At 52.0% G+C, this 27,709-nt stretch overlaps 1 protein-coding gene across 1 annotated transcript; it reads right to left on the reverse strand.

Annotated features, from left to right (window-relative positions):
- Positions 1-18,803: 18,803 nt before the first annotated feature.
- CIDEC (cell death inducing DFFA like effector c) lies at positions 18,804-21,207 on the reverse strand. The gene is made up of 5 exons (XM_030581805.1): positions 21,134-21,207; positions 20,679-20,820; positions 20,455-20,604; positions 19,537-19,721; positions 18,804-19,158 (listed from the first exon to the last, which is right to left on the reverse strand). The coding sequence occupies exons 1-5, from the start codon at positions 21,184-21,186 to the stop codon at positions 18,990-18,992; spliced, it is 699 nt and encodes a 232-aa protein (XP_030437665.1). The 5' UTR covers positions 21,187-21,207; the 3' UTR covers positions 18,804-18,989.
- Positions 21,208-27,709: the final 6,502 nt, after the last annotated feature.

Consider the following 27,709-nt stretch of genomic DNA (forward strand, 5'->3'; position numbering starts at 1 on the left):
TGACACCTTTCTACTGCACAGGGCGGCTTCTCTTCCCTTCTTCCCTGTCGTGTGCGTTCAGCCGGAGAAGAACACAGCCCGTTGTGACTCATGACAGCTCCAGGGGAGGCAGGGAATTGCAGCACAAATGCACTGGAGCAAGGGTCAAGCAGCGGCTGCGATCACTTGTCGCAGCTCCAGCTGCTTCCATCTCACCTGGAATAGCCGCTATGAAAACGCTACTGGTTTCCTGGCCTGCCACAGAAATACGCTCGATCCTGCGTGGTGCAAAGCTACCCCCGGAGGTGCTGAGCGGCTGTTCCCCATGTTGCTAGGGTGTCGTCGTTCCCGAAGAAGCGGGCTCGACAGCGTGCTGTTTGGTGGAGCAGCCCTGGGGCTTGTGAGTAATGGTGTCCAGGTCCCACGTTTCACAGCGCCCCCTAAGGGCAGGGTTTATTTAACAGGCAGTTCTGAAACAAGGAAAGCACCATACCCCCAGCTGGCCAGCATCTAAGCAAATCTGGCTTGTCCCTGGGCTTGGTTCCCCTGATTGCTGCCCAGCTACACACATGCAATCAGTTAGGCCCGACAAGCCTGCCAGCCGTGGCAAGCTGCTCTAGGACTCAGAGCTGAATTCTCCTCGGGCTTCTGAAATGGAGCTTCTCCTGGCCCCTAGGGAGCCTGGGAACAAAGTGTTTAATCCCAGGGAGCAACAGTCACTGCCTGTCATTGCATGCCCTGGCTCTGAAGGGACCAAGGCACCAGCCTGTCTGGCTCTTAGGTGTAAGCTGTATTGGCTGTTCCCAATGCTGGAGCTCCGCTCAAGGGACATGCTGGCCTGGGAGTGGCGTGGAGAGGACGCTGTGCCACAGCCAGAAGTACAGGAGCTCCGTGGGAGTGGCCAGGAGAGGTAAGTCAGTTACTCTGTGCTGCCCAGGCTGGACGGGGGAGGTTTCTGGTTCAGATCTGAAGTGGTGTCCGGGGTGACGTGGGGTCTGTGCTTCCTGCTGTCCCGGGGAGCCTCTTCCAAAGATCAAAAGCTGAGGGGAGCTCAGCTGTTACCATTTCACGCCCCTCTACCCAAAATGGAGGAGGAGAGAGGGTTTATGTCCGAGTGATGTTTGCGTGGTGCTTCTCCCCTTCCCTGGTCTGTAAGATGGGCCAGGCAGATTTACAGAAAACATGTGGTGGTCCTCCCATCCCACCGCATCACCATGGCCGCTTGCCTGGCTTTGTCTGGTCTGAACACTGCAGGAAGCAAGCTCGCCGCTGCTGCTTTGTACTGGATGAGAGTAAAGGGGCTTGACACCACAGAGTGATTAAAACCCTTGAGAGGAAAGGGCTTGACCTGTTAAGCACCTGCCCTGCCCTCTTTATGGGAGGCAGCATGGGAGTTTGGAGACCTGGATGCTAGTCCTGCCTCCACCACTGTCTCCTTGTGTGGGTATGGTCTCTCTGTGCCTCAGTTTCCCCATCTGTAAAATAGTCATATTAATGCTGACCTGCCTAACTACCTTACAGGGCTGCTGATGTAAAGGTCTGGAAGGCATTTTGAACTCCTGCTGCTGGAGCCTAAGCTTCCTTTAAATCATCCTCGCCACGCGCACACCCTCCTCCACCAAAAATAATCTGAGGTCTCACAACATCTGCCAGCTGAGATTCACTGCCTGATATATGGATGGGGAAACTGAGGCCCAGAGAGGCTGAGTGACTCACTCAGTGATAAACTTGGAGCTACAGAACTCACCTCTCCTGACTCCCTGTCCCCTGCCCTCACCACTAGACCGGCCCACTCCTCCTGGATACCCTAAGAGGTTGAAAGTATACTGACGCTAGAGGTGGGCTCAACCTCAAACCCTTTATCCAGACACTGTGAACACAGGGGGAGATGAGATTTGAAATCTGGATCTGGCCCAGGCCAAGGTCTGTCGCTTGGCAGTTAGTTAAGACAGGAGATGCGGCACTTTGGGAACATGTCTAAACCCACATGACCAGCAGTCTGTGGCAGGGGAAACAGCCAGTGAGGACTGAGAGGCTTTGGAGGAACTGTAGGAAGAAATGCAGGCCTGTAATAGCAAAGGGGGTGCTGCAGGCTGATTCAGATGCATCAGCCGAGCTGGTCCATGCTGTGCTTTATTATCCACTCCCTCTCTTGACTGCTGTACTTCACCTAAAAATGCGCAGGTGCAGGGGTGGGCGGGTATAGCCTTGGCGTGCTTGAAATGAGCGACTGCTCCTGAAGTGGTGATGCTGAGCCTAAGGCAGAAGAGGCAGCCTGCTCTGGTGGAGTCCTCACTAGGTGTGACTGTCAGACCCCAGGGCTCATCCTGTGTGATTAGAAGGTGGAGAGGGGCACATAGAGGGTCCTGTGTATTTGTGCTCAAGGCCCGGCTGCTGAGAAGCTTGTTGAACGAACAAGTCCGGCTCTGAGCATCATACCCTAACGTCCATGTTGAAGGGCTCACGCTCAGCGGTAGGAGAGAGAGGGTGTGACAAACTGGGAATGTTCTTAATGTTTTCTCTGAATACTGTGTTGGTGCCTCAGTGTCCCCATGGCAGTTCTTAAATATCTGGCAGAGCAAAGGGCCAGTGCACCTAAATGCCTGGCACTCTGTCTCCTAGCAACTGATGGCCTGGGCCCCTCCCCTGCAGAGGGGCCAGCTGAAGGTGTTGGAGACAAAGAGATCAGGTGACCTCCTGTCCCGGGAAAGGAGCTGAGCAGAGAGGAGGGGCTGGAGGGGGTTGTTAGTCTGGAGCTGGCTGGGGACGAGGAGTGAAGTGCAGACGTGGGGGTCTGGCTCACTGCCCCCCCCCAGAATGGACCCGGCCGAGGGGTCCAGTTCGCTGAATCTACAAGCTCTGTTTTAGACCCTGTTCCTGTCATCGAATAAACCTCTGTTTTACTGGCTGGCTGAGAGTCACGTCTGACTGCAAAGTGGGGGTGCAGAACCCGGTGGCTTCCCTAGGACCCCGCTGGGGTGGACTCGCTGTGGGAAGCGCACGGAGGGGCAGAGGATGCTGAATGCTGCAAGGAGAGACCCAGGAGGTGAAGCCGTGTGAGCTTCTTGCCCTGAACAAGTCTGCTCCAAGGGAGAGGAGGCTCCCCAAAGTCCTGACTGGCTTGGTGGGGAGCAGTTCCAGAGCATCGCCCGGTGACTCCGTGACAGAGGGAGTGCATGTAATTTCACTGGACTTCATTTCTAAGTGCATTTGTATCTGTTAGATTTAGATAAACAGCCACAAAAGATCCCAGGGCCCAGGCACCTTTGCCGTCACATAGAAACCATTACAAAGCTAAAAGAACAGCAGTGTCCCCGATGCACCTCTAGCATGTGTAGCCACCAAGCAGCAAATCAAGATGAAGCCAGTCAAAATCCCCCTGGTTCCCAGAGGCTATTCAAAAAGATGGATTTTTGCAGCATACCCTGAAAACCAATATGTCTGGGCCAATTAGGTCCACGGGAATTCCAAAGCTGAGGGACTATCCTCATGGAGAGCTTTGTCCCTCCAAATTCTCAGCTTAGAGCAAAGTTTGAGCCACTCTCTGAACTGCTGCCTGGCTCTTACTTTGCAGAGCCAGAGGCTGAGCAAAAACATCTTTTAAGTGAGAATTTTTGTTTGTATGGCAACAGCTTCCTTAGAGCATCCATCTGCTATAGGAGATGAAGTGGATTTTCCTTCCTGAGCCATGGGGAGAACAGAATTGCCTGCAATGCTCTCAATATGCTTCATAACACTCTGCATTAAGACGACGATTGTAATCAAATCTCATGCTTCAGGGCTTCAGCCTGTAGTTTGCTGGGGTTCAGGTAGGTTCCTCCCCACCCTTGGTGTCCAATTGGCCTGATGTATGCTAGGACACGTTTTTTTTTCACCTTCCTCTGACACATCTGAGATTCCACACAGCTGTAGACAGGACACTGAATGGGGTGAACCAGTCTCAGGGGTGGAACAGAAAATCTTCTTTCTAAAAAGCTGGTGATATTCTTGCTTGCATGCTAACTGATCACCAGATTTGGGGTCAGGAAGGAATTTTTCCCGCAGGTTAGATTAGCAGGGATCATGTGGGTGGGAGGGTTCACGTTTCTCGGCAGCATGGAGTGTGGATTGGCTGCTGGGATCATGTAGGCATGTCTCACCTAATCAATCAATGGCAGAGGTTTCCAGGGGTCTCTTGCCTGTGACACAGAACAGTTTTGTCTACTGAGGACTGAAATGCTTTAGCCGAGCTGAAGTCATTGGACTCAATAAAGCAGTAACTGGGTGAGATGTGATGGCCTGCAGTATAAAGCAGGTCACACCAGTTGGTCCCTTCTCGCCCTAAACTCTATGAAATCTAAATATATTCAATCAATTTCCCTCCTGTAGATCAGGCTGCAAGAAGCATGTGTTTGCTGAGGCCATGACCAGCAAAGGCAGTCTCTCTTCTGGCAACCTTCCCCTCTCCCCACCACAGCTAGCGCCCACTAAGGCAGCCCGTGGAAGCCAAGCCCCTGGAGAAAGAGTGGGACGGAAAATGTAGATCAATGCTCAGGCTTTGGTTTGGGGCACTGAAGATAGATGGAGACATATATGTGGGGTTTGTTACCTTTCCCTTATAAAAGGGGGTGTAACGAAGGGGAAATGGAGATTATTTCACAACTCCCAAACTTGATTGTAATTACTTGTCTGTAGCACTGCAAGCATCAAAAAATGCAACACACACACACACACACGCATTCCCCGTTTCTTCTGTGTCTATATCTGGAATGCTTTTTTATCCATTCAATTCCCAGCCCAGCCGTGCCCCGTCTCTCTCTCTCTCTTTCCCCCTCCACTTTGCAAGCCTTCCTCCCACACATCTGCACCCCGGGTATTCAGATCGGTGGGGAGGCTTCATGCTGTAGCCACTAGCTACATTTTCCATTTACTGACGGTTTCTGCTGTGCAGCCCCCAAATGCAAAATCTTCGACACCCACTGATGCCTCGTGGGAAAGCTTAAAAAGCATTCTACTTAGAGACAATTCAGCCTCCATGTCATGTCCACTCATTTTGTTTTCCTGCTTTCATTCGGGTTCTTATTATTATTAGGGATAAATGCATAACCAGGTCTTCAGTCTGTCAGGGCACATTTTCAAAGGCTCCCACACCCGGTCTCTAATTTGACATTGCAATTGCATGCCCATCCATAGACGGGGGCAGTTCTGAGCGCACCCAGCTCATGGTGGAAACGGCACACTCAAATGGGATTTTCATGAGGTTGGCAAATAAAGCGTGTAATCTTGATTATTATAGCTGGGTGCAAATTTGTGCCTGCAAAAATTCAAATGTGTTTGGCTAGTGGCATATGCAAAAGAAATATGCAAAGAGGTGTGTTACTGGTGGTTTGGATGCACAGGTACTGTGATTGCACATGTCAGTTAAGTATGCAGGTATTTAGCTGCAAAGAGTTATCAAAATCTGGCTACATGGGCCAGTTCTGTGGGTTTGGGGGCAAATGGTAGTTTGTGCAGAAAAGCGTGTGTGTGCATGTTTACGCAGATGTGTGCAAAAACAGAGCCCATGTTTTTTTTTAAAAGTTCATCTGCTCTTGCTGCTTCACCTGAGTTTATTGTACCAAATAAAGATCCTGGTTTAGCGGATGATCTTCGCTAACTGGGGAAAGACAGGACAATGGCAAATGTAGAAGCAGCACAGTCTCCAAACTGCAGGGGCTTTTAAGTGTCATTAAGGTTGAAGTAGCAAACTCTACCCAACAGCTATCACCAAACAAGCCCCTCTGATCCATACAGCATTCCCAGGCCTTTGGAACACACTTGACACAACGGATGTGCTGTAGTTGGGAAGAGGAAAGCCCAGCCTGTGGTTCCCCATTGTTGTATGGCTGGGATGAATCAAGGCTCCTGCTGGGGGATGGCAGATAGGTTTGCTAATGGAATCATCACCAGGTTCTGCTATGGAAATAGCTCTTGTCTGTTTCCAGGAGCTGGAGAATTTGAGGAGAAACTCATCTTGAGGGCATGATTGCTTCGTCAGATAAACCTCCAGAAAGTTCAGCACTCACTCACCCACTTCTTCCTCCCCCTCCACAGTGCCGCTGGGTGGCCTTGACAGAACTGAAACCTAGCTTGCTTTTGTCTTCTCTGGAGAGGTCAGTGTTATCAGCAACAGCTGCCGCCTTGTGTCATGCGCAACTGCGGCTGTGGTTTTAAACCTGGCAACGAGGAAGGTGAAGGCTGATGGCATTTTCAAATGACTTTTTGTACCCGGGCATGTGCACTTTTAATCAGAGACCCATTGAAAGCAAATGCAGTTCTGCTTGATTTGTTTGGCTAGGTTGGCACCATTAACCTTAGCAGAGGAGTTATTGCTTCTGACAATGCCAGCTCCCCAGGGCTTTAATTCAGTTCGGTCTCTTTGCTGTAAGTGAGGGAAAAGTCGGTTTCTTTGCCTGAGAGTTCTCTGGGCTCCGACTGCACCAGGCTGCCAGTAGCTCCCGAAGAAATAAGAACCTGCATTTAAGGAAGTTAGTGGAGTTCGCCACCATTTAAGCTGTAGTTCATCATCTGCATCATGCTTTTGCAAGGGTCATCTCCAGATGCCACCTTATTGCACTGGAGCAGTGGTTCTCAGCCTTCTCCATACTGGGCCCATTTGGCTGGGGACTCACTGGGATACAGAAGAGGGGTTGTGACCCAAAGATGCTTGTTCATGACATTCCAGGATGTTGCGATTCCTGTTTCAAAGTGGGGTAACTCAAAGTGCAGTAGGAACTTTTAGTGCACGACAGCAGGGTCCACACGGACCACTAGCGTGCGGCAGACTGGTGAGGGGTAGCTTACCCCCCAGCTTGCTGCGAGCTAAGCTTCATACAGACAAGCCCTGTCTTCCCAGAAGAGACCATTCACTTGCCATACACCCCCAGCCCCTCCCCCACCCAATACTCATGGGAAGCATCAATAAAAGAAAAAGAGAGAGTGAAAGATGTGAAGCAACAAAGCTGTTCTCTTACAGCCCCACAGAAGCGCACTGGCTTCAGCTAGCTCCTAAAGTAGGGGCTGCAGATGCTCGTCGGTGGGATGGATTCCAGACCTCACGCTGACCAAGGCTGTCCCTGTGTGTCCCAGCCGAAGTTGGCTTTTATTCTCACTTCCCATGTGGGGGGGAAATCCCTTTGGAATGACTCTTCCTAGAGAGGGGGCTGAATGCAATGCGGGCGTGGATCTTTACAACCTTTGGCTGCAACGGGCTGCACTGCTATAGCGCTTCAGTGAAGCAAGAGGGCTCCCGTCGGGATGGTTACTCCACCCCATGTGTGGCAGCAGGAGACGCTGTGTCATAGTGCTGTCTGCAGACGGGGTTGGGTCGGTACATCTGTCACTCAAGGTGTGGGTTTTTCACACCCCTGAGCAACGTGGTTCTCCCAAAGTAATTCTATCGTGTACGCCTGCCCCAAGCCATATTCCTTCAGGTTCTAATTCATGATGTGCTGCTCAGCTGTCACTCCTGGGCCATGTCTGGCCTTGGAAAATGGGCTGGAGTTTTAAAGCTTGTTAGCCAACATGTTATAACCAACCCGATTCTGCCTTGCACTGGGACTTTGTTCCCACTGTTGACAGCAGAATTCCTGTTTAAAAACCTGTTGCTGGTCCTGGTTAACCCAAGGGGACTTTGTCTACACTGGTGCTAAGTGATGGCTAACAAGCTAACCAACCCATTGCTAACATGACGCATGTCCCCAGGATAGACCACGCCTCTGCCAAGCTCTGTGTAGCCAAACTTCCAGATCAGCCCCCGATCACTTCTGTCCCTGACACGCCTGGAGCCGAGCCTGGGATCTTTCCAGCAAGGAGCAGTATGGAGCTGAACGCACTCTTCCGGGTGTGGCCACACGACACCGCGGCAGGGCTGTGCGCTTATAGCCAGATTGCTAGGCTGGCCCAGTGTCTGGCTTACTTATAATGACGTATCGGTCTCTCTCCTCGATGCACTGTGGATCGCAGCAGGGGCTGTGCCACAGGGTCGTGCAGTCCTCCATTATTTTCCCATTGCTCCTTTTAAGACCTTCTTTAGATTCTGACGCCAATTAGAGAGAAGTGGCAAAAATTACAGGGACCCTTCTATAATCATTTGGAGATAGTCAGGGCCTGTTCCCAAATAGCCCATAGAGCAACAGACACCCCTGTCATAACATATTCCCAGATTTGGACCTTAGCGTCCAAAATATGGGGGTTAGCATGAAAACTTCCAAGCTTAGTTACAAGCTTGGACCTGGTAAAGCTGCCACCACCCAAAAAATTAGAGTGTTTTGGGGCACTCTGGTCCCCCCAAAAACCTTCCCTGGGGACCACAAGACTCAAATTCCTTGAGTCTCACAACAAAGGGGAATAAACCATTTCCCTTCCCTTCTCCCTTCCAGGTGTTCTCTCCCTGGGTTCCTGGAGAGATACACAGAAGCAAGCTCCGTGAATCTAAACAGAGGGACTCCACCCTCTCCTATTTCCAGTCCTGGAAACACAAGCACTTCCCTCTTCACCCAGAGGGAATGCAAAGTCAGGCTAGTAAATCTAACACACACAGGTTTCCCCTGACTTCTTCCTCCCACCAATTCCCTGGTGAGCACAGACTCAATTCCCTGGAGTTCCCCACTAAAGAAAAACTCCAACAGATCTTAAAAGAAAGCTTATATAAAAAGAAAGAAAAAATACATAAAAATGGTCTCTCTGTATTAAGGTGACAAATACAGGGTCAATTGCTTAAAAGAAATATGAATAAACAGCCTTATTCAAAAAGAATACAATTCAAAACATTCCAGCAACTACACACATGTAAATACAAAAGAAAACCATATAAACCTTACTGCCTTATTATATTTGTACTTACAACTTGGAAACAGAAGATTATAAAGCAAGAGACAGAAATCCTCTCATAGCCAAGAGAGAGACAGGCACAAGACAAGAACAAAGGACTCACACACAAACTTCCCTCCACCCAGATTTGAAAAAGTCTTGTTTCCTGATTGGTCCTCTGGTCAGGTGTTTCAGGTTACTCCTTTCCAGGTGAAAGAGACATTAACCCTTAGCTATCTGTTTATGACACGCCCCCCAAATTGCAGACAGTGGGAAAGCTCACTGGTGGCGATTTCCTGCTAGAACTTTAAAATAAACAGATTAACACAACACATGCACCTTTACATATACCACTAAGTATATAACTAACAGACTTCTACATTTTAAGAACACTTTTTAACTACTGGATTGTGGGAAACTCTCACGGGAGAGTGCATAAACTACTTTGTTAGAAGCTCCTGAGATGTGTTGAATTTCAAAATCAAAATCTTGGAGAGCTAAACTCCAACGAAGAAGTTTCTTGTTGTTCCCCTTGGCAGTATGAAGCCACTTTAGCGCAGCATGATCAGTTTGTAGCTGGAACCGCCATCCCCAAACATATGGGCGTAGCTTTTCCAGGGCGTACACAATGGCATAGCATTCCTTTTCACTGACTGACCAGTGACTTTCCCTCTCAGACAGTTTCTTGCTGAGAAACACGACAGGATGGAAGTTGTGATCCGTTGCTTCCTGCATGAGAACTGCTCCTATACCACACTGAGATGCATCCGTGGTTACTAGGAATGGCTTGTGAAAGTCCGGGGCCCTGAGCACAGGGTCAGACATGAGCGTTGCCTTAAGTTGAGTAAAGGCCTTTTGATACTTATTAGTCCACTTAACTGCATTTGGCTGGGTCTTTTTGGTCAGGTCGGTCAGTGGGGCAGCGATTTGGCTGTAGTGTGGTACAAATCGCCTGTAGTACCCGGCCAAGCCTAAGAAGGATTGGACCTGTTTCTTTGACTTTGGGACAGGCCACTTTTGGATAGCATCCACCTTGGCCTGTAGGGGGTTTACAACCCCCCCCCACACACACCCCTTAATGAAGAGAAACTTGCTTGCCTGCCTCTTCCCTGCCCATCAGGTGCCATATCACAGCAGGTTAATTGGCAGAGCAGCTGAAGAGCAGCCAGTCAGGGGCAGCAGGGTCCTGTGCTCGGGAGAGGCAAACCCTGTTCCTGGACTCTTGGGAAGTTCCTGGGTTGAGGAGGAGCCTGAAGACGGCGCTGTAGTCACTGGAGGGAAACTGTTAAACTGGTCTGTGAAATCCAGGACCAGTAGCTTTATCTTCTGAGCTAGCTGGTGTCACAGTTACAGGGCGCCTCCATGCCTTCTGGGCATGTCTACACTGGACCCGAACGTCTACACTGCATCTTTTAGCTCCCTAGGGCACAGCCTGAATCCGCAAGCCCAGCTCGGCTGCCCTGGGCCAGCTGCAGCCCATACCGCGGGCCTTTCATAGGTGTCCCTTGAGTGTCAGGGCTCAGGTCTTCCCCCCGCCTGGGGAGATGTGCTGTGACTCTCCCACTCATCGGCTGGGCCCTGGACTACAGCACCCTGTGTCTCAACCTTACCCAGCTGTGCCAGCTGGGTTTGATCCCTGCCTGGGTTCTCCCCTTTGGGGGTCTGGGACCAGTGGGGAACACAATGGCAAGCCAGCCTGCTTTTAAAGCAAAGTGTCACTTGTTTTAACAATAAGAATAAAGCCGTTAGAAAAAAAGTATTTTAAAACTGTCTACTTGCACGTGTGTCTTCCCTAAAGCCCTGCAGGGAAGCTGCAGCAGAGAGATGCTGCTCCCTTGGGGGGGGTGGGAGGTGACACATCAACCAGGAGCAGGATCACAGCAGCTGCCCAAATCCTCGTTGAACGGCTGCTCTGTCTGTCTGTCTCAGTGAAGGATTTGCACTGCAGGTGTGCCCGCGGCTGCTGGCCTGTCATTTCTAGATACACCTCTTCTACAGCGAGAAGCCTCAACAACTAACCCCTCTTTGGAGATTGCGTGGCCAGGAGGAGAAATGCCCAAGCCCCTAAGGCTGAGGATCATGGCACATGGAAGAAGAGAAATGATTAAGCAGAGCCCCGTGCTCTGGGTGTCCCTAAACCTCTGACTGCCAGAAGCTGGAGCTGGACATCAGAGGGCGGATAACGTGATAATTGCCTTGTTCTGTTCATTCCCTCTGAAGCACCTGGGGTTGGCCACTGTCAGGAGACAGGATTCTGGGCTGGATGGACCATTGATCTGACCCAGTATGGCCGGTCTCGTGTCCTTAGCAGAAAGAGATGGGGAGCAGTAATGCAGCCTGCCCATTTTGGACTCAGCTTGACCAGTGCTGGGAAACCATTCAAATCCACACATCTCTTCCCAACCCAACGTGGGAGAGGAAATTCGGCGTTTCATAAAACATGCAGTTGATGTGACCATTGCCTCCTGCAATAACTGAGCTCTCCGTTTATCGAGCACGACATGGCCTCCCCAACCCACACAACATCCCAGCCAAACCTGAGCAGCAGACAGATGGTGCTCCCTGGGGGGTTGTGGGAGGTGACACATCAATCAGGAGCAGGATCACAGCAGCTGTCCAAATCCTTGCCGAACAGCCGCTCTGTCTGTCTGTCTCAGTGAAGGATTTGCACAGCATGTGTGCCTGCGTCTGCTGGCCTATCATTTCTAGATACGCCTCTTCTACAGCGAGAACAAGGGTTTCCCTATGCCCGCAGCCTGCTCAGCCGTTATCGTTGACTGCCACCAGCTCTCTGACTATCAGCAGTTGTCTGGGTGGCAGGAGATTAAGCCAGCGGCATTCACTGGTATTGTGGCTCATTGATTTACTGGGGTAACACATCGCATTGCTAGGATGATTAATTAGGATTAACTAGTTAATGTTTGCACCAAGCTTTGACTACGTCAGCTATGCTGTTCTCATCCTATGCTTCCTGGCTAACTCCTTTCAGCTGTCCTGGGAGGAACCTTGTTCGCAGATTATTTTTTTTAATGGTGGGATAGGAGTGTCTGGTCTGGCCTGTTTAGGCTGTGGGCGACTTCTATAAGAAAAACCCTGTAGAATTTACTACAGCATGTTCAACTGTATATTGAATCTTTAAACCAGCCGTTAGAATGCTATGGCAGGGATATTGTATTGATTATTATCAAGATAAGTGCAAAGTACGGCACTACGGCAGTTAAAATCAAACTCAATCACCCCTACAGGACGGGGAATGGCTGGCCAGGCGGTAGTATTGCTGAACAGGATATGCGGGTTAGCATGGATCACAAATCAAATATAAGTCATCAGTGTGATGCAGCTGCAAAATGTTCTGGGGTGTATTAACAGGCGTGTTGTATGTAAGACACAGGACATAATTGTCCTGCTCTGTTCGGCCCTGGTGAGGCCTCAGCTGAAGCACTGTGTCTGGTTCTGAGTGCCACACTTTAAGAAATATGTGGACAAATTGGAGAGAGGTCAGAGGAGCGGAACAAACACGATAAAAGGTTTTGACAAACTGGGTATGTTTAGTCTTGAAAAAAGAAAACCAAGAAAGGACCTGATAAGTCTTCAAATCTCTTAAGAGCTGTTTAAGAGGACAGAGATCAATTGTTCTCCATGTCCACTGAAGGTAGAGCAAGATGTGATGGGCTTCATCTGTAGCAAGGGTGATTTAGGTTGAATATTAGGGAAAACTTGGTAACACTAAGGGGAGTTAAGCTCTGGAATAAGCTTCCCAGGGAGGCAGCGGAATCTCTGTCCTTGGAGATTGTTCAGAACAGGTTCAACAAATCGCTGTCAAGGGTCGTCTAGGTTTACCTGGTCCTGCCTAACAGTCTAGGGGGCTGGACTAGTTAACTTCTCAAGGCCCTTCCAGCCCGATGTTTCTATGATTCTATTCACTAAGAAATGCTGTAGGTGTTACCAATGACTGCAGTAAATATAGAAATGATGCAGGGGGTTATTTATTTAGTTATTGAGCAGCCCACTGTTTAAATCCTATCAAGGTATATAGGGCCTGTTTCATAAGAGTGATGCTGGACCCATACTGCTCTGGGTGTAGTGGAAGTGGTGTACATGCCTGGCATTCTATGGGTGGTACAGAGTGATGCCAGCTGTGTTTTGTGATAGTTGGTGTTTTTCCTAAAAGCCCAGCTCCTGCAGTCATGTGACTACACCTGAAAATCTCAGCTCTCATTTAAGAAAAGATTTCTACCCCTGCTGGTTGCAGAGAAAAGCTTCAAAACATGTGACCCACAGGCACCCTGAAGGCTCAGAAGCCAGGAAGAAAAGGGGAAAAAAAAGAGAAAAAGCATTTTGGATTTTTTTTTGTAAAGCTTTTGGGGCCTGACTCATGATTTTCCAAAGGCTTGGCATTGGCGACGTGGTGTTCGCAAGGAGCAGCCGTGTCCTTTCAGTCTGAGCAACACCCAGCAGGAAAGAGCAAAAGTGAAGCCCCACCAGGTAGCTGCCCCCCTCTGTAATGGTTACATGCTGCAGCTGCCTCTAGGCTGCAGCCAGCCAGGATTTTAGCAACTGAAAGGTGCAGTACATGGGAAACAAAATCCTCAGGTGCAAAGCTGGCTTGGCTCATTGCCCCAGAGACGTCCCCATTGTCTGAGCTGCCAGAACTGATTGTGCTCGCCCTGGAGCGGTGCTTCATTCCCTGCAATTCGTCTTGAGAGGCTGCTTGCACAGTCTGTGTCTGGCTTCCTCCCCTCCGCTCGGCTTTGAACCTAAACTCTCAGGGTTTGATTTCCATTTTAATTCTACCCCGAGCACCTGGCCGAGGCTGTCTCAGCAGAAGGCCGGGTCGCTGCTTTGGGCCTCGATGAGCCTGGATCGGGAAGTGCAATCTATTTATTCCCAGGGGCTTGACCAGGCTAGTTATAAAACCCTCTCCACGCTGCTGCTACTAACCAGGTGCAGGCAGAGAGGATGAGATAAAACTTGATTGCTGGGCATTTATATCACTAGCCAGGTAAGCACCAACAAGAGACAGTGAACTTTACTGGCAATGGGCAGCCAGAAGCAATCACGTTGCTCTAGGCAGATGGATAGAAAGAGCTGACTGTCTGCTCCAGGTCTGGAGGAGGTGGCTATGGTGCTCTCTCTCAAGTGCCCCCTCTTGGCCAATTATTTGTAGAGGGCCCAATGGGTCTGGCTGTGCTCACCACCCTCGCAGCCCAAGGGAGTCATGCCAAGGGAGTGTGAGGAAAAGCCCCAGGCTCTGGCATGTGCCAGTCCATCCGTGCGTCACAGCAGTGCATCTGTTCATGTACACCTGCCAAGAAACTGAGCCCTCTGCGTTAGAACCAGATCAGCAAGCCCCTTCTCTCCAGGCCTGGCTGAGGCCCAGGGGAAGGCGGGAGGCTCAGCAGGTGAGAGCCTAGGTAGGACAAATCTCTTCCCCCTGCAGGCAGCAGTGGCTGACATTAAAAAGGAGCCGTTCCTGTCGATTTCAGCATATCTCAGTGCAGGACTGTACTCGAGGAGTATCATGACGTCCCGAAGCCGTTTGTGGGGGAGGATCCATTGCACCAGCTTGTGAAACTAATGTGCCTGGCGCTAGACAAATCACATGGCCCCTCAGTCCCTGTGCCCAAGTTTACAGTCAAACAGAGACTGCAGGAGACAAATGGCAGGAGCTTAAAAAGCAAAACCCACCCTTGATCTTTTGTAAGTAGAAGGAATTTGCCGCTGGGAGGACTAAGGCTGTACCACACCTGTCATCATGGAGCCCTGATTGTGACCCTTCTGTGCCACCCAGTGCAAACAATTATAACAGGAGGCACGTGCCTGAGGAGAGGGTGGGGCCCATGGAATGCAGGATGGAGACTGCAAAAGTATTTTCCTATTGAGCAGCAATTTACTGTCTCTCTCTCTTGCACACTTGGAAGGTGTCCTCAGACGGACCGTGGGCCAGGCTGCCCGCACCTGCCAGCCTTCTGCTGTTGGCCAGAGCAGTGGGGCTCTCCCCCAGGGAGACAGCAGAGAGTCTGGCCCGAGGAGTTTAAAATGCAACAACAGGCCCAACTGTGCAAAGGGCTCCACCGTTAGAGCCTGGGCACCACCACTGGGGGTTGGGACCAGAGTTATGAAAATAACACACGGGCCCTTAACTATTTGCTGCTGCTCTGAGTAGCATGCCAATTTATTCCCCACTCACTCCCCTTTCTCCTGCCAGCATAGCTACAGCCGACTGAGAAAGGTCCCATTCTGCCTGGCTCAGTGACAGACTTGCCGATTACGCCTGGAATCCAGACACTCAGCAGCAGGGATGAATAGCACGGAGTGAATAATGATGATTCAGGAGCAGAGCAGAGCAGACAGAAGAATGGGCAGCAGCCAAATTTAAAGCTGATTTAAAAAAAAAACAAAAAAAACTCTTAATGAGCAGATCTCCTCTTGGGTCCTGTACTCTGGGTTATTTTTCTTCTCCGGCTTGACTGTGACAAGTTTGCTGCAAGTTGTCTGAGGAGTTAGCTCACTGGTGAGGGGTCAGCTCAGTCCCAGGGCGGTACTTTTGCTCCTAGATGGGATGAGCACGGCCCTGGGCACTTCCAGGAGGAGTGCTCAGTTTATCCCTTAGGTGATAGCTCAGCTGTGTTTGCTCCCCCTGGGCAGGCTTTCAGCCACATCTTCCAGCCTGAAACTCCGTGGTTCCTACCACCTTTATGGTCCTGCCACACACACAGCCCAAGGAATGCCCTGGAGGCCTTCAAAGGGCAGCTACTGCTACCAACCCACCTCTGTGCTGGACTAGGGGATAATTCTCTAGTTGACTTGAAAGCCATGGGTGGGCTGGCAATACTAGAGGGATGAGTGGAGGACTCAAGGCTGGCCTTTTGGTAGGGTCCCTTTTTTGACTTACTACTGTTAACTATTAAGTTTCCCACATAAAGCAGGGATTCAGGCTGTTGTATGAGCTATACAGAGTATCTTCTGCTAATACACCACATCCAGAATGACATTTTGTAGGTAAATCTGTTATTTGGGTTAAGTTTAAAGGATCCTTTAGAGAGATTCAAGATGTTGCAAGACATTGTGCCCCAGTGATCTCAGCACCAAGCTTCCCCTCAGGTTAAAACTCAGTGAAATCTTGTGTAGACTCCATCTGCCATGTTAGAATTAGTGATCAGTTCTCTCTCTCCTTCCCCCTGTTCTTCAGAGTGGGCCCCAGCCCACTAACTTCTCCCCTTCTGCAAGCACTGAGGGGGAGAATCCTCTGTGCTAGGATAAAAGAACAGGAGTACTTGTGGCACCTTAGAGACTAACAAATTTATTGGAGCACAAGCTTTTGTGGGCTACAGCCCACTTCACTGGATACAAGCAGTGGAAAATACAGTAGGAAGAGTATATACACACACACAACATGAAACAATGGATGTTAACACCCAGTTTCATGTTGTGTATGTGTGTGGTAACACCCATTGTTTCATGTTGTGTATGTGTGTGGTACCACACACACTAGAAGGAGAGTGACCAGTCAAGGTGAGCGATTATCAGCAGGAGAGAAAAAGAACTGTTTGTAGTGGTAATGAAAATGGCCCATTGCCAGCAATTTGACAAGGAGATGCAAGGAACTGTAGAAGGGGGAAAAGTTTTACTTTGTGTAATGGCCCCTCTGCTCCCAGTCTTTATTCAAGCCTAATTTAATGGTGTCCAATTTGCAAATTAATTCCAATTCAGCAATCTCTCATTGGAGTGTCTTTTTTTAAGTTTTTTTGTTGTAATATTGCAACTTTTAGGTCTGTAATTGAAAATAATTTGCAAATTGGACACCATTAAATTAGGCTTGAATAAAGATTGAGAGTGGATGGGCCTTTACACAAAGTAAAACTATTTCCTTATGCTTATTTCCCCCACCCCACCCCTAGTTCCTCAAATCTCCTTGTCACTTATTGGAAATGGGCCATTTTCATTACCACTACAAACAGTTCTTTTTCTCTCCTGCTGATAATAGCTCACCTTGACTGATCACTCTCCTTTAGTGTGTATGGTGACACCCATTGTTTCATGATGTGTGTATATATATATCTTCCCACTGTATTTTCCACTACATCCATCCAATGAAGTGGGCTGTAGCCCACGAAAGTTATGTTCCACTAAATTTGTTAGTCTCTAAGGTGCTACAAGTACACCTGTTTTGGTTTTTTTTGCAGATACAGACTAACTCAACTGCTACTCTGAAACCTGTGCTAGGTTAGTGCATTGAAAGTTACCTTCTTTCAAAATGGCTGCCCCAGCCCCTTGGCAATGGGACTCCAACTGCCCCACAGGAGGGAAGCTTTCTGGAAAGTTATTTCCAGTCATTGTTCATGGTACCCTCGTGATCAGTGTCCTCCTATGTGGTTAGGGAAAAGCTGAGGGGCAAGATAGCTTCCCTAGAACAATGGGTGAGGATGATTCTCTGACAAATTTTCACCTAGGACAGAATAGCAAAGGATTATCAAACTGGAATATTTTTGAAAGCTGCCCCCCTTGCATCAACCCTATTCAATGATGGGGGGCTGAGAGCAGCCTTTGCATATACAATGAGTAATAGGCAGGTGTGTTCAAAGTCTGTTTCCACCCCTAATTTGGCAAAACAAGAGGGCTGCAAGGGCTCTAGGCTGTGGCTACTTTGTGCCTTTCCAGAGTGGCATGAGGCTCCCACACCTCCAGCCATAAGTCATGATAGAGTTGAAAGTGAGGGGAGGGGGAGTCTTCCTATAATCAAGTCATCAGAAGTGACACCTGGTAATGGTCTCCTTGTGCTTGTTCATTATGGAATTTCCAGGCTTGCCCCAGCCCATAAGCCATGATACTCAACTTGAATTCCACTGTATAACGGTTATCCCCAAACCCCGACGTAGGGTAGCCTCTTTGGATTTTAAGTTCCGGAAGTGCACAGCTGAAGGAAGTGTTTTAACCTACTCTAGATCCACCCCCACGAGCTCCCCTCCCCCATGGTGGAACAGGGCAGAGTGTCTTACTAGACAGAGAGGTCTGTTGGTCCCTTCCACATTCTTCCTCATGGAGGCTTCAGCCCTGTAGCAGAGCAACAGAGGCATCATACTGTTTGTTCTTCAGGTGACCCACCCCACTGGGGCGCTACAGGCTACCAAGCTAGAGAGGAATCAAACCACAACTGGCTGCTTTTGCCAACCCAGCTAGACATGGCTTAGATACCACCTCCAAGCAGTTAAGTGTCTGTAGCACCTAATGCTAGGAAGGCTTGTAGTGCAAGGGCAGGGGGCTAGGAGAAAGCTGAATTGGGGAGTCATCTAGAGTCAGATACCAGCCTATGCCCCATGCAGCTTCTGCTGATCACACCTTCCCTATCTCCCTACACTTGCCTTCCATGAGACAGGCAGGATTCACCTGGGGCTGGTCCCTCTGCTGCTGGCTCAGGTTGCAGACTCCTGGGGCAGTGACTGCAGCTCCTGAATTCATGCACTGCTGGGCAGGTTAGCCGTGGAGTGGGTGCCCCATCCTGGCTGTGTGCTGCTGAAGCCAGGAGCTACTGTGCAGGCAAGAGGCAGCCCTTGTCACCTCAGCTTAATCCCCTTTGAGAGGAGGAAGCTAGAGGAATGGCTTAACAAGCCAAACTAGCCTCATGTCTTCACCTGCCTGCTTCAGAGTGTCCCTAAGCCCAGGAGGACAGTTTTAGGTCTGGCTGAGGGGAATTCAGTTGGAGAGACCATAGGGAACAGCCCCTGTGTAGTGGTGGGATAGGTGAGAGAGCAGGAGGCTGCAGACACCCCAGAGATGTGGAGGTGTGTGTATGAACAAGCAGGAGTCTGGAGGCTTTTGTAGACCATCTTTAATGTGAATAAATATATTTACAGGGAGTAGCAGACAGTGCCAAGGCTGAGAAAGTGCCATAGGACAGCAACAAGCTGTGAGTGAGGCCAGCTCAGGGTGTGGAAGGAAGCTACTCCAGGCAAGTCACCAGCTGCAGGCTGGCTTAAGCAGAGCTGATTCTGCCAGGCCTTCACCCCTAGGCAGAAGGCAAAGAGCAAGGAATGCAAGAGCCCAAGGGAACCTGCCCTGGGGAGCTGGGCCCTCCTAGCCAGTGTAGTGCTGACACTCCCACTCTCCACCTCCTGCTCCTGGGCAGATGCGGCAGTGGGAGAGGTCACAGTAGAGTTCAGGCAGTTGCAAGGGCAGAGGCCTTACTGAAGCATCTTCCTGCAGTGAAGGGTCTGAAGGCGCCTCAGAGATGAGGCCTCTTCTTCTTTCTGTTCCTCTGTAGCATCCAGCAGCTGGTGCATGTAGCAGGAGGTGCCGAGCAGCACATGGCCTGTGGCCTGCATGGTGAAGAGAGTCCAGCGCAGGGCTTCCCTGGGGAAAGGGGAGAGCTGTTAGGATCAGAACAGGAACTGAGTGGCAGGATAGGTATAGTGAGCTGTGCTAGAGACCAGCATCTACCTGAAGCCCTGCCCAGAGAACACCCTGCTCTGCCCTCCAGCACAGGAGCAGCCCAGTTGGAGTCAGCAGGGTTTAATCCCTTTGTGTAGCACCTACCCCCTAGGCTCAGTAGCTCCCAGAAGGGAATGGGGGCAGGTCTGTGGACATGCCAGCTTGGTGGAGGGGGTTGAGATCCAGGCAGACCAGCCCTTGGACTCAGGTTGGCCATGTGGCTCCAACCTTCCCAGCACAGGTGGCAGGGATCTCCCTCCCCGCTACATCTACCATGCAGGGTGTCTGCCCAGCACTCACTTCATGAGCCTCTTTGCCCCATAGCACTGCAGGTCATAGGACATGCTGTATGTGCCATAGAGCGTGGCCTTGACATTCAAGCAGCCCAAGTCCTGGGGGTTGGTCTTGTATAGGTCAAAAGTCACACACGCCACATCAATCCTCCGGCGGGGCTTGCGGGAGAGAGACAGCTGGTACCCTGCCATCTGCAAGAGACCAGCCCAGTGTCAGGGAGCAGCAGCCACCACCTTGCCTGGTGGAGCTCCCCCAACCCCTAGCAGGAACTCCCTATTGGACAGCCCCAGCTCTGGCCTCATGGACCTTCACAGGGCTAGCAGGGAGCCAGAGGTGCTCCCCATGCAGGGGTCAGGTCAACATGGAGCTGCAGGGACAACTAGGGAGCATTTGGCTGCTTAGGACCCATCTGATAGGGTGAGAAGGCTGTACCTGGGCCCTTCCCATAGAGGCTTAGGCTGCTCCTGCCCCATAGTCTTCCCTAGACTGCTCCCCCACCTCCCATTACCTACCTTCTTAATAAGGGAAGGGCAGAGTACCCTGGGATCTGCCCCCATGGGTGGATCAGAGCTCAGTTCCATCTCACTGATGGATGGAGCTCTCTGGGGCCCTTCTTAGCACCTACACCCCTGAGTTATCCTGTGGGGTATACTGCTAAGCCTAGCACCGACTAGGCCATCTCTGGGCACTCCAGGAGATCAGGTCCCTGGCACAGGGTTGTGAGAGGGTCCCAATGCCTGGCAGACAGGATCCAGCCCTGCTTCCTAGTACAAGGCACTGCAGGTCAGTGGACTGGGATAGCCTAGCCTGGCTCCATCCCAAGGGCCCTGGTCCAGCATTGGAGGAGTGATCAAGACTCGAGCTCCCTTGATCTGAGGGTGAGTGGGCAGGGAGAAGAGATCATGCCAGGATCCCATTGCTCACCTTGGCTGCATGCCATGTCTGCCCGCTGCCTAGTACCATGAACACAGTGCCCTCCTCCAGTGTCTGGAAGAACTCCTCTGTCTCCACACTGGTGCCATCCTCATCCAGGACGAGTGAAATGGTGCCCACCATCAGCAACATGGTACGGACCTGGAAGGCAAGGCCACAGGTGAGGAGAGGCAGGTGGGACAGGGCACCCCCAGGATCAGCTCATCCACACTCACCTTGTCAAGCAGGTCCCTCAGGCTCTCTGCCACAAGGCCCTTGCGGATGCTACGGTCCCAGTTGCAGATGCGATAGGGCCGGGCCCTGGGGACAGGACTGGACAGCAGCTGCTGTGTCATGGAGGCACTGACAGAAACACACCTGGGACAGAGGGAGGGGTCAGGCAGGGATCTGCCCCACCAGCCCTCCCCAGCTAGGCAGGGGCCACCATGCCCTGCAAGCAAGATCAGCCACCCACTCAAAGCAGAGGAAGGAGGAGCCAGTTGAGGACTCCCTACCCAGTGGCATAGGGATCAGTGATAGCACAGGGCCAGTAAGATCAGCCTGTAATTAGGCACCGGACCTGCCTCTCCCATCTCTGCACCCCAGCCCTACAGCAAGGGCTCAGGCTTGCAGCCAGCTGTACCACCTAGGGCTCACCCTGCAGCGAGGGTCTCAGCCCATTGACACTTACCTGGAGAGGGACCTTGGGGACAGCAGGCCTAGTGACTTCTTGGCATAGTCCATCTTGGTAGTCAGCAGCCTGGTCTGCAGAGGGGAGGTGCTCAGTACAGAGGCCATGGCTCCCACCACCCCCTCTGCCTCTTCCAGCAAGCCCCCCTACTGCCATCAGCCCCCAGGCACTGGCCTGTCACTGCCAGAAACCTGCTCAGTCACTGCCCCTTTGGCACCACACTGGGCATCCTCACATCCCACACTACTCAGTCACCAGCTATCACATCTAAGCTAGAGACACCCAAAGTGAAAGGGCCTTTAATCCTTCACTGACCTGCCCCTCAATCAGCATCACCCCTCCAGACTGCTTCGCTCCCCCACCAGCACAGACTCCCCCCAGGCCAGCCTCAGCCCCCCTCCCCCACCACAGGCACCCCAGAACCTTGTGCTGTGGCTGTCCCTTAGCCAGTCTCCAGAGAGAGCTCTGCATAGGGTACTCACATCACACCCTGACCCACAAATGCCCCAGTGCAGGGAGTGCCCTTTGGCCAGGGAAGGGCTGAGGACAGGCTGCTCCCAGGACACAGTCTGTTTGCCAGCTCAGCTGTTGAGCAAGGCAGCACGTGGGAAAGACTCAGCAGCTCAGGGAGCCAAGGTTCCCAGGTCACTCCCAGCTCACACTGCCTCCCCTCATGCCTTGCAGGGGAACTGTTTGCATTAACACTCTAGCCTCCCCCAGCTGGAGGTCCACCCCACTGGCTCCCCAGCACCTGCAGAAGACTGCTCTGAGCCCAGCATTCACACTGCCCCCTGTTGCTTGCACTCAGTCAGGGGGAGCAGGGGCTGCCCTTTGCCCCATGCCATCCCCTCCCCAGACACCACAGGCTGCCATCTCTTCCAGGGAGTAGGAGGGTCCCCCAGGAAGTGCCACCCCCACCCAGGGCCATCCTGCCTTAGTACAGACCCCTGGACTCATGGGCACAAAGCATCTCCTCACCCCTCCTGAGTCCCCCCAGCAAGAGAGACCATCCTCCCCAAACACCCCAGCCCTCCAAGTGAGGGCCCCACAAGGAACCCTCCTCCCATGCCTTGGATGGGGGCAAGAACATGCAGCTAAGTGGGGGAGTGAAAAGAAGGAATTCTCCTCCCCCCCCCCAGTATGGGCCACACCCAAGGCAGGGGGTCTGGTGGGGACCCTCTCCCATTCCTTACCAGGGACCACCACAGCCCTCCCCAGCATGGGCCAGGCACATGATAAGCCCCAGTCCTGGCTGGACAGTTTAGTGCTATGGAGGAGCTGGATGGGGAACATACAGCACCCCTCTAGCAGCTCCCTGCCTTCCTCCCCCATCCATGATCTCACCTTTTGTAGCCACCCCCAGCTTCCTGGATTCACCCTCAAATTTCTGCCCCACCCCCATCTTCAGGCCATCATCCCTGCTGCCCCTTAGAACTGCACCTCCCCCAGACACAGGGCTAGGGAGAGACTGTCAGAGCTTAGCCCCTCGAGCCAGGGGCCTCCACTGTGCCTTCTCCCCCCCAGAGAAATTAGAGATAGCAAGCTGCTCATTCGTGCTATAGGAGCAGATCTCAGTAATTGCCCCAGCAAAGCACCCTTGCCCCCCCCCGGGGTTTGGAGAGCCCTCACACCTTCAAAGCACCCCTTTCTCCCCCACATCATCCATCTAGCCAGAGGTACAAGCTCAGGGCAGAAACAGAAGCCTTACCTGGAGCAGACACTTACTAGCCAGCCAGAAAATCTCTGTGGCTTCACTCTCAGCTCCTCTGGCTCAGTTTATATCCTGACCAGGACCAAACTCCTCCCTCACGCCCTGCCTCGTTAGCCAATCCCCATGCAGAGAGTCTGGGCAGGCAGGGGGAGGACCTGCAGCTTCTGCCTTGCAGGCTGGTGGGAGCCCGGGGTGTTTCCAGGAAGGGGGCCCAATGATGGAATTTCCTCTGAGCGAGGAATTCCTGTTCCCCTCTGCCTGCCGCCTGCACCCCTCTGGGCACTGAGTAGGGTGGGCAGCTTATGCCATTGTCTCTGTGCCTCATCACGTGCTGCCCTGCTCCTGCCAGGGCACCTCAGTCCCCGGGCTGAGCGCCCCGTTCTGTCACCGGGGAGGGGCCTTGGTGGGCTGCACCCAGCGCCAGCCCATTGGGGGTCCTAAGTAAGCAGGAACGTTTTGGGGGCCCCACCCACATGCAACACATACTAATAATAGGGGGCCCCTTGAGCTGCTCAGAGCCCTCAGAATAGCTTAGTTTGCTTATGCCTAGCACCAGCTCTGGCTGCCCCCGGCAGCCCGGTGTGACTCTCCACCAGCAGGGCCAGAGAGCATCAGATCTTTCTCCTTGCCCCTTCTCATCGCAGGAGCAGAATGACACAGCCTCTTCCGACTTGCCCCATTCACTGGGGAGCTAGTGCAGGGGGCTGGGTGAGAAGACATTGACTGGGTGACTGGGCATTGTCTCCTATTATTCTTCATAACTGAGCTGTTCTTCCTCAATGGGGGCTGGTCAGTAATGACATCAGGCCAGAGCCGTATGATTTGGATTGAGGCTTGTGAGTGTGTGGGAAACCACATTAAACTAATTCTGCAAGGCCCCTTTGAGGATTTTTCATTTTCTCCTCGTGGTGTCTCTGCAGGGCCATTCAGGTTTCTGGTGAAAGAGGAACCTTCGGGTCTGAACAGTAACAGGGACAAAACAATTATTAATCCTAGAAAAAATCATATTGGGATCTAGCCAATGGACAATATTGCAGTGAGTTTTATCTCGCTGAGAAGTCAGTGACAGGCGGAGTTGAGGTGGTTTGTGTGTGTCTCAGACTTTAACAGGCTCAGATCACTTTTAAATTGCACCGTGGCTGAATTCCCTGGGTTTACAAGGCTTAATTTGGGGAGAATTGCACCATCCCTGTCATATAAATTCCTGACCCGGCCACGCACCCATAACTCCATCTTAACACAGGGCTCGTCTGGGAATTTAGGGCAGGCTGGGTCAGGGGAAGCTTGCCAGTTGCTCCCTCCCCTTGCTCACATATGCACAGACTGTCCTAGGCAGGGGTGTCTCACTGGCGAATGAGTGTCTCACATCTGATGCCGAGCACTCTGGCTACGCCCAGCATGACCCTGCCCTCCCAGGGCACCACGCTGGGCCTCTCCCTGTGTAGTCTTGCTTGTCTCCCTGGCATGCTGGATCTTTTCCCTGCTGGTGAGCCAGCCCCCTCCCCGCGCAGTCAATGCATTGCTGCTCTTTCTGCGGGCAGATAAGCACCGGCACTCTTGATGACATCTTTATTCATTCCGTGTCCCTCTTTCTTCCAAAGTCTGTCTCTGGAGCGGGTCTCAGAGCTCTGAGGCCTTTGTGCACACAGCAGTTACGCAGGTTGGGACAGACTGCAGCATGGATTGGCCGAGGCAGGGGAGAGCTGTGGCTGCAGCATGTGATGCTGGAGATTCACCTCCATGCAGGGCAGGCGCTAGCGACCAGCATGTGCTTCCACTGTGCAGAGTGCAGCAGCTATTCTGGGTTCCACGGGGCTTGGGACAGACAGGGCTCGCTGGAAGGAATGCTCGGGGCAGCCATGCCCAGGGCATAAGGCTCAGGCGGTGGGTTTGTGTTGTGGTTGTTTGGCCTGGGCAGCAAACCAGACCTGGGAGAGGTGCTCGGAGCAGGCAGCTGCCCTTACTTGGAAGCTGGCTGAGGACTCGACCGTCTGGCTGTTGGTGAGGCCTGGGAGCCGGCAGCTCCAAAGTCACAGGCCCTGCTTTGCCATTGCCTAGCTATCAGCCCCAATCCTTGGGGGTATTTAGGCTCCTTGAAATCAGGGGATGTTAGGAGCTGAGGTACCTGTGAGGAGCCGGGCGATTCTCTCTCTGTCACTTTCCCCCCATTGCTAAAAGAGGGCTAGCGCCCGTCTGAGCATTGTAAGGGCTGAAGACTGTCAGCCGGGCAGCACCCATCACCATACCATTGCCAACAACCCTTCACTGCAGCCTCTTGGACCTAGTGGGCCCTGGTGCCAATTGGGCACCTGGTGGCTAACGTCATTCCCTGCCCACGGTGCCCTCAGCCTAACAGCTTGAGGTCTTGGTGGCAGTGGACACGTGAGCGTTAAAGGGGATTTTTGCTAATGCTCCTGATTGTGCAGCACACTGCAGCTGCTTTGTGCCCGTGACTGTTTCCTTGGAGGAGGAAAGCTCTGCCTGGAGCTTGGAGGCTGCCATGGGGAGAGAGAAGCTCCCTCCTTCTGTCTCAGCTGTCAGCTGTAAGAAGGGGAGGAGTCACTTAAGCAATCAGCAGCTATTACAGGCAACTCTAAATCAACCTCTGAAGAGAGGAAAATAATAGATGGCTTTGTCATTTCCAGGACCACTGCGAGGCAAGGAGTGGTCAAAGGGCCTAGCGGTTAGTGCTTTTGGCCCATTCACCTCTTTGAAAAACAGCTCACAGAGGTTTCAACTGCTACAGCGGGGGCAGCCAGGGAGTGGGGAAGGCTTGTGTGAGGAGATCCTGTGGAGTGGAAGGGTTTGAGACTCAGGCAAGGGGAGAAAGGGTTCCAGCTGAGCTGCCAGGCAGGCCAGGAACAAAGAGAGCTATGCCGGGAGACTGAAGGCTCAAAGGAATCATTTCACCACAGGCACTGCAGTATTGAGAGGTGCTAATAGAAGGGCCCATCACCTTGGTATCTAACCTCTGGTGCCCTCTCACCTCACCAGGTGACAGTGCAATAGGACGGCCTGATTCTCGGAGTGCAAATGCCTCTGCAAAATGTACCTTTCGTTTGCAAACACAGTGACCAATGGTGCACCCAGACCCAGGAACTACATGGGCAAGTGAATGAGGAGCTGTATAGGTGTGGGCAGCTCCCCAGGCCCATGCATCGTGGCGGGGGGGGGGGGGAGGGAGCTGCACAAAGAAACTAGGCCTGCAGCTGTGTGCCTAAAACCAGGCCCCAGGAGAGCTGTTGTATGGCAGAGGGAAAGCAGGGGCTGGCCAGAGGTGACTGAAAAGCAGCTTATTTGCTTCCATTGCTCCCAGAAGGCTCTGCACAGAGCAATGGCTAGGCCTCTGCTGGAACCTGAGCAGGGTTGCCAGGCCAGCGGGTGCTGCTGTTTGGTGTAGCTATTTCAGTCATGGCCCAGGGACTGGAAAACCAGTAATCTTGGGACTCAGGCCCAAATCAGCAATGGTATTTAGGCTCCTAACTTCCATTTGTTTCAGTGGGAGCCAGGTACCTAAATACCTTGGGACTCCAGGCCTCAGAGCTTCAGGTTCCCCAGTCATTCACACCCTCCCCCCCGTGAATTCACCCCCGGCCAGGCCAGCCTTCGTTCAATGCTGCACAAGAGTTTGTTTCATTGATTTGACTGGCTAGTTAGTGTCCCAATCAGAGGCAGCTACAGTAGCCAGCAGCCCCTAGCTCCCTTGGCTCGTTATGCTTTCAGCCCAGGGAAGTAACCGGAGCAGGAGTGCATGACCACTCTGCCCTTCCTATATTGTTACTTGGGAGCAGTGTCCTGACTAGCGGTGGGGAGTTCTGTTGTGGTCCTGGTATGGCAAAAGGGGTGACAAGAAAACTTGGCTTTGGCTTTGGCTTAAAAACACTGTCCTAGGGTTGGGCTGGCCCTTTAAGGGATTTGGGTTCAGTCCCACCTGTGCCTTGTTATCCTCTTCCAAGTAATGGGTTTGGGGTGGTGGTCAAGGATGAGGTGACCAGGCATCATGTGATGGAAACCCAGGGGGTTAGGAGACTGAAGCTATGTTTAGAGATAGTGTACGGGGTAAGGTGCCCCGTTAGTGGGAGAAGCTGTTTAGGGCCAGAGGCCTAGAAGAGATTCCTGTCTGAGTAGGGGAGAGGATTTAAAGGCCTGGTGAGCTGAAGAATGTGTGAGTTTATGTTATGTTGATTTGGGTTAATTAAGAGGGGGGCACTGAACTGGGTTTGGGGTCTAGAGAGCTGGTATGAACTGCAGGATTAGAAAAACTTGCCCCTAAGAGGAGACTGTGTGAACTGTTGTTAAACTGAGTGAGCCCTTAAAAGGGGGAGGGAGCAGTGGGGAGAGTAGGAACACAAGCAGGGTACTTTTGTGATATCTCTGGCCAGGAGGGGATATTTGGGGGGCAATCAGTGACCACCCCATTGCAGTGAGCAAGAGGTGACCAGCAGGCTGGGGCCTCCAGTTGTGGAGTTGCTGTCATGGAATACTTGGAAGTGTCTGCTGTCAGGGCTGTTGCCTGTCTCTCGCAGCCCAGACCCAATGGTGGGTTGTTAGATTTCTAGCTGTCTCCTCTGCAGGAGGAAACACCTTGGGACAGTGGGCTCAGGGCTGGCTAAAGTCCAGCGTAACCAGTCTGACCATGTTTCTTTGGGGCAGTGAAGCAGGGAAGATCCCAAGCAGCAGACCAAAGACACCAGCAGTTGATACTAGTCTTCAAGACACCCCACAGGCTGGACAGACTAGTGGAAAACTCACACACGTGCTGGTGGTTTGGGGCAGGCATGCTTTTTGTAGCCGGGGTGTCCTGTCTAGCTGCAGGACCAGCCCCGGTGAAAGGAAGGCTGGTGAATGAGAGAGAACATCTATTA

Source organism: Gopherus evgoodei, chromosome 12 (assembly GCF_007399415.2).
Source record: "Gopherus evgoodei ecotype Sinaloan lineage chromosome 12, rGopEvg1_v1.p, whole genome shotgun sequence".
Taxonomy (NCBI): Eukaryota; Metazoa; Chordata; order Testudines; family Testudinidae; genus Gopherus; species Gopherus evgoodei.

What these genes read in the sequence shown, in the direction of transcription:
- CIDEC (XM_030581805.1), bottom strand. Translation starts at nt 21,186, where the DNA reads ATGGACTATGCCAAGAAGTCACTAGGCCTGCTGTCCCCAAGGTCCCTC. An exon ending in TGAGGGACCTGCTTGACAAG is followed by an intron (nt 20,605 to 20,678) that starts GTGAGTGTGGAT and finishes CTTGCCTTCCAG; the next exon opens with GTCCGTACCATGTTGCTGAT. An exon ending in AGACATGGCATGCAGCCAAG is followed by an intron (nt 19,722 to 20,454) that starts GTGAGCAATGGG and finishes GGTCTCTTGCAG; the next exon opens with ATGGCAGGGTACCAGCTGTC.